General features: G+C 36.3%; 1 protein-coding gene across 1 annotated transcript; it reads right to left on the minus strand.

Annotated features, from left to right (window-relative positions):
- Nucleotides 1-9683: 9683 nt before the first annotated feature.
- On the minus strand, nucleotides 9684-10613 carry LOC109699314 (olfactory receptor 10J1-like). The gene has a single exon (XM_020183955.2). The coding sequence runs from the start codon at nucleotides 10611-10613 to the stop codon at nucleotides 9684-9686; it is 930 nt and encodes a 309-aa protein (XP_020039544.2).
- Nucleotides 10614-11353: the final 740 nt, after the last annotated feature.

An 11353-nucleotide genomic window follows, 5' to 3' on the forward strand; every position in this document is an offset into this window, starting at 1 on the left:
GGAGTTTGAACTCAGGGTCCAAGTGTTCTACCACTTGAGCCAGGCCCCCAGCCCTTTTTGCTTTAGTTTGCTTTTGGTGGGGTCTTGTACTTTTGCCCAGGATGGCCCTGGGTAGCAATCCTCCTACCTCTGCCTTCCAAGGATCTGGGATTACAGGTGTGATCTGGGAAACAAGTGTGCCCTGCTTGTTTTTTGACATAGGGTTTCACTAGCTTTCTTTTCCAGGGCTGGCCTTGAATTGCATTCCTCCTATATCCACATCCCAGGTAGCTTCCTTTTCATTTTTCAATTGTAAATGTTTACAGGTATAAAATTTTAGCTTCTCACTGTATTGACTGTGTTGCCTACATTTTGATATGTTTGCATTTTCAATCATGTCCAAGTTTTTCTACTTTCCCTTGTTTTTTCTTCCTTGATGCACTGGTTACTTTAAAACATGTCCTTTAATTTCTACAAATGTGTGAATTTTCCAGTTTTATCTCTGTTATTGATTTCTAGTCAATCAATTGTTACTGATTTCATTCCCTTATAGTTACATGATGTCTGTCTTTTAAAACCTACTGAGACTTAATTTGTGGTTTAATATATGGTCTAATCTGGAAAGCGTCCCATCTGTACTTGAGAAAAAAGTGTATTCTGTTGCTGTTGGGCAGAGAGTTCTGTGTAATCTGTTAGATCTGGTTGGCCTATTGTATTGCTCAACCAATCTATTTCTTTACTTGTCTTCTGTTTGGTTGTTCTAACCATTATGAAGGAGAGGGGTACTGAAAGTCCCTATATTTGAAGACATGTCCATTTATCTCTTCAATTCTTTCAGGTTTTCCTTCAAGTATTTCAGTGGCATGTCATTAGATACTTAAATATTTATAATTGTTTTACCTTCTTGCTATATGGAACCCTTTATTATATTGGCATTCCTTTTGAAACCTTCTATCAGTCTCATCTTTTCACTGGAAAGTTTAATCTACTTACATTTAACATAATTAATGATAAGGAGGCTCTTACACCTGTCCTTTATTGTTTTCTATATGCCTTATAGTTTTTCTGGCCCTCATTTCTAGTGTGCTTTTGTGTTTTGTTGTTTTGGGAGAGTGAAGTGTTTAAGTTTCTTTCTCATTTCTCTTTTTATATATTCACTTGTTTGTTTTTTATGGTACTGGGGTTTAAACTCAGAGTCTCATGCTTGGTAAGCAGGCACTATGCCACTTGAGCCATTTCACAAGCCCTCCTTTTAAAATATATATTCTATACCATTATTGTTGTGGTTACCACAAAGATTGCATTTAGCATACTAAATTGTAGGACTTTAATTCGAATATTTAGCAGTGTAACTTCAATAACATACAAAAAATAAACTCCTATATTTGCTCTGTCTCCACAGCTTTCAGTTGATCATGTCACAACATCTCATCTCTATACACTGTGTATATAAACTAATAATTCCTTTACTTATTGTTGTGTTTTTTTGAGACAGGGACTTACTGTTTAGCTTAGGCTGGCCTCAAACTTGTGATCCTCCTGCCTAAGCCTCCCAAGTGCTGGTATTATTGATGTGTACCACTTTGCCAGGCTCTAATAATTATTTTAAATATATTAGTCTGTTATTTTATGTGGATAGCAAGATATGGAGTTATAAACCAGAGTTACAATAATACTATCTTGTAGACTAATAATTGTACTTTCTATATAAGAATGAAAGTAGAATTTTTAAACCTGTTGAATCATCATAGAAGGGGACTAAGGTAGAAAGAAGAAAAATAAAGAAGATGAATCAATTCTGTTTAAAATACAAATATATATGGAAATGTCATAATGAAACACCCTGTATAGCTATCTTAAGTAAACAAAAATGACTTTTTCAAAAATGGAGAACAGGAAGGTAACACAGGTCTTGTCTATGGGAGGGGGGAGGATATAAGGAAAGGGCATAGAAGAGTGAATATGCTAGAAATATTATGTACTCATGTATGAAAATGGAAAAATGAGACCTGTTGATACTATACTCCAGGAATGGGGAGAGGGAGGATAAAGGAGTATAATGGGGGGAAGTGAATTTAACCATGATATATTGTAAGAAGTTCTATAAATGTCACAATGTACCCCAGTACAACAATAATATGGTAATCAAAAATTACTTCATTTTAGTGTACTGCTCTTATATCATGTATATAACAAAAATAAACCATTGTTACAACACTAGCATTTGTAACTGACTCTGTATTTACCTTTATAAAGATCTTAAATTCTTTATATTGCTTTACGTGACTGTCTGGTGTCCATTCATTTCACTCTGAAAGACTCCCTTGAGCACTTCTTGCAGGATAGGACTAATGATTACTAATTCCCTCAGTTTTTGATCATTTGGGGATATCTTAATTTCCCCCTCACCTCAGAAGGACAATTTTCCTGATACAGAATTCTACATTGGCTTTTTTCAGTTCAACTTTCTTCATTTACCATTTGGACTATAATGGCAACTTCCTTGTGATCTCCAGTTTCTGATGAGAAAGCTGTTGATAGTGTTATTGAGGATAACTTGTGCAGTATTCCCCTCTTATTTTAATGGGATATGTTCCAAGACACCCAGGGAATGCCTGAAGTTGCAGATAGTTACAAACCCCACATATACTATTTTCTCTTATTTAATATATTTTCCATCTTAACCAAATATTTATCACTGTGGGGTAAATTTGCAGTTTAATATCTGACAGCAAAACTTTTTCTTTCTTCATAATTATATGGATAGCAGATTCATTCTTACAGTAGATCTTAGAAACCTCAGCGTCATTTTTGTCTTTCCTTTATTAACTCAAGAATTTTTATATAAAGAAAGTACTTTTCAGCTTTTTTTATACAGTGTCACTACTCTTGTGCTTCGGATAATTATTAAGTAAAATAAGGGTTACTTGAACACAAACTCTGACACTGTGACAGTTAATATGACAACCAAGATGGCAACTAAATGACTGCTATGGTTGGACATGATTTGAGTGTATCCTTCAAAGATTACTAGGGAAGTTTGGTTCCCAGTGTTGAGCTGGTAGAACCCTTAAGAGGTGGTGAAAGGTAATTATGTGAGAGAGGAACCACCCTCTAAAGAGCTTAATATTGGTCTCCTTGAGTAAGGTAGTTCTGAAAGTGGGTGGTTAAAAAGTAAAGCCACCCCACTGGATTGACCATTTCTACAAGTGGACATTTTTCTGCCATGTTGTGATGCAACCAAAGGGGTACTCCCCAGAGGTTGAAGAAGTGGTGTCACCCAATCTCAGACTATCAGTTTCTAAAATTGTAAGACAAATAAACTTTTCTTTGTAAAGTATCTAACATCAAGTATTTTGTTATAGCAACATAAAATGGACTAAGCTTGTGACTGATGGTTGGATATCCTATCCACTATGAATGCAATGAATTGAGGAATGATTCATATCTTTGGTGGGATGGAGTAGGATGGCACAAAATTTTATCACGTTGCTCAGAAAAGAATCTCATATAAAATTTTGAATCATTTATTGATGGAATTTGTCATTTAAAATTTATTTTTAGACCATGATTGACTGTGGGTAAGTGAAATTGTAGAAAGTGAAACTGGGTATAAGGGAGGACTACTGAATGTGAAAGTAGCTGTTCTCTTGGCCTGAGTTACTTTGAGTTCATTTTATTTAGAGTTTGCTGAACTTCTTGATGTTTATATTCATGTCTTTTATTAAGTTTCAGTCATTATTACTAAAATATTTTCTTTACTCCTCTCTTTCATCTACTTCTGGAGCACCTACATGTATATGTTGGTCCATTTTATGATGTTCCATGTTTTTATTGGGTTCTAGTCATCTTTCTTGAACATTTTTTGTTCTGTTTTTCAGTTTCAGTAATTTCCATGAACTCATCTACAAATTTGCTCATTTTTCTTCCTGCTCAAGTCTGACTTTGACTGTTGATAGTGAATTTTTTTTCCTTTTGTGTATCTTTTCAGTCTCAGGATTTCTTTTTGGTTTCATATGTTTTCTTGGTTGTTTCTATATATTTTTAAGGGGGGGTTGTTGTTTAACATCTTTAAAACCACAGTTTAAAGGTCTTTGCACAGTAGACCTGCCACTAGATATTTTTAAGAATAATTTCTGGTAGTTTAGTTTCTTTCTTTGAATGAGACATACTTCCCCATTTCTTTGTATGTCTTTTGATTTAATTCACTGGGCATGAAACTAATAAGATGGGAATTCTAGGAATAAGATTCTTTTCTTTCCCAAGATTTTTGTTTTTCATTATCTTTACTTTTTATCATTATAGATTCTGTACCAAGGAGCAACTTGGGATGTGATTAAGATCTTCTCGAGTGTTTGCTAAGCTGGCATTTTTCCCTGGGCTAGAATGGTCATTTTCTAGCTGTTTTTGAATGCTTGAGTATTCGGTGTCTGGCTCTCAAAAGGGAAACAGTGATATGAAGGGCTCAAAATGGTGTTATACCCTGAAAGTCATGTCATCTAGAGGGTGTGTGTTGGGGAGCGGGGCTTGCAAAGACACGAAAGAAATGCAGCAACAATGCTGCTCATTTCTTTGCCTGTTAGGAGAAGCAGCAATTAGTGATTAGGGCACAGGTCCTTGATATTTAGAGGTAAGTGTCACTTGCTCGTGCAAATTGTATGCAGGAATATATGCACAGCTGTCTTCTAGATGGCTGGTGGAGGAAGATGGGTAGATGCAAAAAGCTGATATTGATGGGAATTGACTAAAATTTGTAGGTCCCCCCTCCCCCTAGAAGTCACAGTCTTCATCAGACTCCAGAATTCCAAAAGTTACATCAGGCACACTCTGCAAATGCAGTTGTTTTCTGGGTGGGGAATCAGGTTTTTGATACTCCTTTCTCTGCCATTTCCCCTCACACTTTCTGTGCTAGTGCATTTTAATGTGTAAACTATCTTTCTACTTTTTTAGAGCTTTGCTTTTCTATAGCACTCTCCTTTTCTTTCACTAATATTATTTTGACCCCCTTCTGAAAATATTTATATATATATATTAAGATTTTAATGTACATTTGGCACTGTATCTTGTTCTTTTATGTTCCTTTTCCTTTGTCATTTTTTATGATATTGATGTGTTTTTTCATGTTACTAGCTTTCCTTGAATTTTTGGTGATTCTTGTCAGTCCATTCATAACTAAGAGTGATGCGCTAACAAGCTGTTTGGAAGATCTGTGTGCACGTATGCATGTGTAGTGGAGCAAGGGAGACATAGAACTGGTGAGCTTTATTTATCTGTGTTAAAGCTAGTTTCGTTAAGGTAAGTTTCCTTAATAGGCACTGAACTGTACAGATATGTAAGTCTTTGCTTTTGAAATGCTATGCTCCACATGGAAAAACCCTTCAGTTTTCTGATTGAGAGCTATAAGCCTTATTGTGAGGTTTTCTAATGTCCTTATATCTCTTCTCCAGTTTTGAAAAATTATTATAGAACATCTCTTGCGCCACTTCATCTCTCCAAATCTCTCCAGAAAATAGCCCTCCAGCCTTTTGCTCAGGTGGTACTGAGGTTCTGATTGTGTAACATCTCTTAAAAATTTTTTGGCAATACTGGAGATTACGCTAAGGGCCTCACATTTGGCTAAGAAAGTGCTCTACCACCTAAATCACACTTTGGGCACAATTTTTTTTTATTTTTAGGTTTTTTAAAAAAATTGAACATTCTAACATACAGAGATACTTCCTACTTCCCTTTCCTGGAATTTCCAATGGTGAGTTGGCATATTGTTGTTTTTTCTGTTTCAAGTTCACACAATCACTCTTCTATCTGCAAAGTCACATAGGAGTCAGTAATGATTTACTGACCTGTTCCAGATTCCAAAGTTTGGTTGAGCTCTCATTTGCTATCATTTTCTATTCTTTTACAGCAGAAATGAATATAATTTACCTTCTTAACTCAAATTTAATAGAGTTTTCAGGAAAAGAAGCTAGTAATGGGTGTATGTAATCTGTAGAGAGAGAATTCTCTCTGCCCTTAAATTACATTTGACATGATTCCTATGGCTTTTATTTATTTTAAACAATGGCTCATATTAGTAAGTATGTACAGTTTGTGTCAAATGAAAGATCTGAAGTTAATTTTCTTATGATAAATGCTTTTATTAAAAATTGAGTATTAACACTTTTTAGCTCAATACTTCTAGTCTCTTTCTCCTGTCTTTGTACCCTTTTCTTTTATACTGATCTTTGTTATTGCTGTCTGGCTCTACCAGAGTCTTTCTCTAAGTGTTGCTCTTGACTGATAACCATCAACACTGTTCTGAAGTCCTTAAGAAAATGGAATGATGGGGAGAAGTGCTTTGGGCTATCTCCTGCTGATTCCCTCTGAAGTTTAATTGTTCTTGTTTTTCCCATCTCAGAATATGAAGTAACATTTGTGACTGCCACATAACTCACACATATCTCCTAGATGCCTTATTAATCTAATTGAACTTGTTTTGCGTATTTATTTCATGCCTCATAGTTTGTGGTCTGCTAAGTATTCTATTTTTTTTTAAATCACTGCTATAATCCTCTTTAAGAAGTCTCTCCTGTCACTTCTATGGTTTGGCAGAAGTGAGGTTGAGGCATGAAGAGAGTATATATCTATGTTTTAAACATCTAAAAACCATAGATTCCATTATTTGAGGGGATGTGGTAGTGGGGGGTTTGAACTCAGGGTCTTGCTATCACTTATCTATGTCTCCAGCCCTTTTAGCATTGGTTAATTTTAGATAGGGTCTCACATTATGCCTAGGCTAGACCATGATCCTTCTATATGTGCCTCCTTGCATAACTGGGGTGCAGGCATCTGCCACCATATCTAGCCATTGGTTGAGATGGGGTCTAACAAACTTTTAATTAATTAGTTTCTTAATTACAGTTAAGTAATGAATCTTAACAACTTTTATAGATGAATTTACAGCATGGCTTTAATTTCATCTCCCAATTCATATAGGACAATACCTAGGATAAATTAAATATGTAATAAAGAATATGAAGAAAAGAAGAAAGTGTTAAATAAGGATGACATATTTCTCCAGAAATATTTTGCTTCTCCATCAAACTCAGTTTCTCAGATGAAAGATTTTATAAGCAATTCATTCAAATATACATAATGAATAAGAAGTAGAATCAGAAATCAAAATGGAGTTTTTTCCCCCCAATGTTTGTTGTTTCCTTTTAATACTTCTCGTTTCTAAGAACTGCTACTTAATATTTTTAAGTAGATGACGAACTTTGCAGATACAGATTATCTATTACTGAGAAGGCTGAAGGGACAGGGTAGAATTTTCAAGGCTAATGTAGAAATTTAAAAATATAATATTTTTATTTACTGAGTAAAAGTAAGTAACCATTGTGAAATGCCAGGTAACTTCGTTTGGGATTCTTTTGGATTTCACCATTAATTTCCAAAAAATATAGTTAAATCTATGTTAGACTGACCCTTTATTGATTCTTTGAGAAATTAAAATATTTAGACACAGTCCTAGCTTTAGAAATGGAATAAAGGAGAATGTAGTCTGTGAAAAATCAACATCACTTGGTACAAGTATTTTATTAATGTGGGTAGAACTGTTCTTGTAGCTAAGACTCCACTTAGTTAGGCATCACTAACTGCCCCACTTCACACTTCCATCCAGAAGGACATCAGGAGAAATGTTCATTATGGTTATATATGAATGTATGAGTTTGGAGGTGAGGGTCTGAGAGACTGATTTCTTCTTCATGGATATTCATTAGAGGGTTCACAAAAGGAGCGATGGTTCCATTTGGTACTTCAAAACAAGTAGGATAGCACCCTGACTGAATAGACAGTGACATTAGGTGTAAGGGATTCACATTAAGTGACAATAAGCCACAGAAGGTCATGAGTGTATGAGGTGAAAGGGAAACCGCAAGTCTCTAGGTACTGTTGAACTGTGGTGTGTGTGGAGATGGATGACAGACTGTAGGGAAGAGGGTTGCTGGAAGTGAAAGTGACTAGTGAAACATGGTCTCTTATTTCACATCCTAGAGGACCTTAAAAAATAGGATGGATGGTTTGATGAGTATTTTTTGATTGAATTACTGAATTAGCAGTTGGCTACATTCTCCTTAATCATCCAATTCTTTACAATCCTCTCATGCCACTAAGTCTTGCTCTGCATTCCCTTTGATCCTGTTTACTAGTAGCTTCTATCCATTTTTCAAAGATCTCTGAAGGCAATCCTAATTTCTCTTTCCTGGATTCAAGCATTCAGATATAATATCACCAACAACCATTGACATTCTTACAATATGAATGCCAATATGATTACTGGTACTGTCTTTCTTTAACTAAATCACCAAGGGCTTTTAATCACTTTCCATAAAAATGTTTTTCTTACGGGATACTTAAAACATGTTCATTGCATATAAATAGCACATTTTCTTAATTCATTCATCAATGTGGTATTTATATACAGTGAAATTTTATTCAGCCACAAAGAAGAATGAAATTTTGTCATTTTCAGGTAAATGGATAGAACTGGAGAACATCGTCTTAAGTGAAGCTGGCCAGATTCAGGAGGCCAAAAGCCACATGTTTTCTCTCATATACAGAATATAGAACTAATATAAATACAACAATATTATGAACAACAGGTCACACTAAGGAGAGGTTATATATGAGAGGGGTAGGGTAAAAGAAGGAAATTAAGAAGGTAAATATAGTTGATGTACTTTCTATACAAAAATGAATATAGAATTTTTAAACTGGTTGAAACCACCAGAAGAAAAAGACTAAGGTAGAATGAAGAAAAGTGGAGGCAATGAACTAAATGTCATGAGGAAACTCCCTGTGTGCTATCTTAAACAAGCAAAAATACCATTTTTTCTTTTTTCTTCTACAAAATCAAAGAACAGGAGGGTAGAACAGGTCCTTCCCAGGAGGAGGTTGGTAACAGTGAGAGGGGAGAGGTGGCTGAGAAAGGGTACAGGAGGGTGAATATGGTGCAAATACTGTGTACATGTGTATGTAAATGGAAAAATGATACCTGCTGAAATTACTCCAGGAATGGGGGAAGGAGGGATAAAGGAGAACAGTGGAGGGGGTGAGTTCAAATATGATATATTTTTGTAAATGCCACAATGTACCCCACTCAGCACAACAATTTAAAAAAGAGAAAAAATATCCACTTTCCCATATGGCTAACCTTGAACTTATATTTTAAAAATCCACATTTCAAAGGGCTGCTGAGTTTTACAGATGCTTCTGTCTGGTATCCATTTTATTTATGGTGACTAAGATGCATAAGAACTGCAGAAGATGAATAAGTATTAAACCTACATAACTCTAAATGGGTAAGGGGAAACCGTATGTTCAAAACGTGTTATAGATTATACTTAAGACTTCGCTGTTCCCCAGAGCAGTCTTCCCTCACTAATTATGTTTGTTCTCCTAATCTCATTCTGTCCCAGCTGCTCAGGAAGACAGCCCATTTACTTCCCAACACCAGCAAGTTCCTCATCCCTGTTCTTTTGTTTGTGCTTTGGAGAACCATCTCCGTTTCTCAAGTGGCTGAATTTGTAGACCCTTTGATCCTTCTTCATGTCACACAATCAGTGTTTAATCAGATCCAGAATCTTAACTATAGTGATCATGGTCACTGCTTTGCATTCTCCTGTCTAGAGAATTTTGTAAGACCCTATCTGACAGGGCACATCCTGTCAGGAGAGTTTTCGGCCTATTGCCCTGCACAGAGCATCCCTGACCTCTTTGTTTCTCAGAGTGTACACCACAGGGTTCAGGAGGGGAGTGATAACAGTATAGGTCACAGAAATCAGCTGATCCTCATTCCTAGTGTTCTCTGACTTAGGCTTGAGGTAGGCAATGGAGGCACAGCCATAGTGGATGATAACCACAGTGATATGGGATGCACAAGTGGCAAAGGCCTTCTTCCTGCCCTCAGCAGAGGCTATCTTGAGGATGGTGGATATAATGAGAACGTAAGAGATGAAAACCAAGCCCATGGGAATCAAGATCACCAACACACTAATGATCAAAGTTAGGATCTCATTGGCAGTGGTGTCAATACAGGAAAGCTTCATAACAGGTCGGATGTCACAGAAAAAGTGGGCCACTTTGGTGGTACAGAAAGGTAGCCTGAACACAGCTAACACTTGTGTCATTGCTATAATGAGGCCTATGCTGCAGGCTCCCCCCACCAGCTGGAAGCATACTCTCTTGCCCATGATGAGTGAATATCTCAGAGGGTTGCAAATAGCCACATAGCGGTCATACCCCATTGCTGTGAGCAGGAAACAGTTGTTGATGGCCAAAGTAATGAAGAAGAACATCTGAGTGGCACAACCAGCCAAGGAGATGGGCTGACTCAGGCTTATAAGGTTTAAGAGCATCCTTGGTATAATGACAAACGTGTACACAGTCTCTGAAGCTGACAGCACACTGAGGAAGAAGTACATGGGGGTGTGGAGGTGATGATCAAGGCTAATGATAGTCACAATGATGGCATTTCCTGCCACGGTTAGTATGTACAGTGTAAGGAACACAGCAAAGAGTGTAAGTTGTTGCTCACAGAAGTTGGAGAAACCCTGAAAAATGAACTCACTCACCAAAGTGTAATTCTCTTTCTTCATGAAATCATATACGGTATCTAAGAAAGAAAAAAAGTTTATAAGGATTCCAAATATGTGGTTTTGTCAAAAAGTAGAGTGGGTAAATCCTTGTGGTTAATGTACCACAGGTTTCTGCTTATTTATACATGCATTCATACTTATTTCTTTGGGGAAGTAGAAAGCTGAGAAGTGTTCTTTCCTCAGAAAGAAGCAAGTACATGGCTTTCAGAATTATATGTCAGAATTACATGTTGTAAACTCATTTCCTTCTTTTATTATGTGCTAGCTTATCTTGGGCAAGCATTGAACATGTCTAAGATGAGTTTCTTCATCTTCATATGGGTGTAGTGATGATAAAATCAGAGGATTGTTGATAGAGAAAAATTTTATGTTGCTAAGTATAACACTTAGATTGAAATGTAAACAATATTGAGTAATTTAAGTTCAATGGTATCATGAAGCATTCCAAGCCCTGTGACTAGTAATTCCTAAGCTCCTAGGCTTTGGATGGAGCTCTTGCTACTGTGACTCACACACTGCTTTTTTACACCAGTCTTTTGACTCTGATGCTGCTGCTTCTCTCAGATCTTCCCTATTTTCTTCCTTAGATACCACTCATGTTCAAAAACAAACAAACCTTGTCCTCTGTGAAATCCTTTTCTCCTTACCTCCCACCTCAGGTCTATCTGTCCTTGCATATCTGGGTTGCAAAGCACAGTTTACTGTTTTTTAAAAATTATAAGCACATTATAGTGCATTAG

The sequence above is a fragment of the Castor canadensis genome, chromosome 11 (assembly GCF_047511655.1).
Source record: "Castor canadensis chromosome 11, mCasCan1.hap1v2, whole genome shotgun sequence".
NCBI lineage: Eukaryota > Metazoa > Chordata > Mammalia > Rodentia > Castoridae > Castor > Castor canadensis.

Bases quoted from the DNA above. Each gene is read 5' to 3' on its own strand.
- LOC109699314 (XM_020183955.2), bottom strand. From the start codon at position 10,613: ATGAAGAAAGAGAATTACACTTTGGTGAGTGAGTTCATTTTTCAGGGT.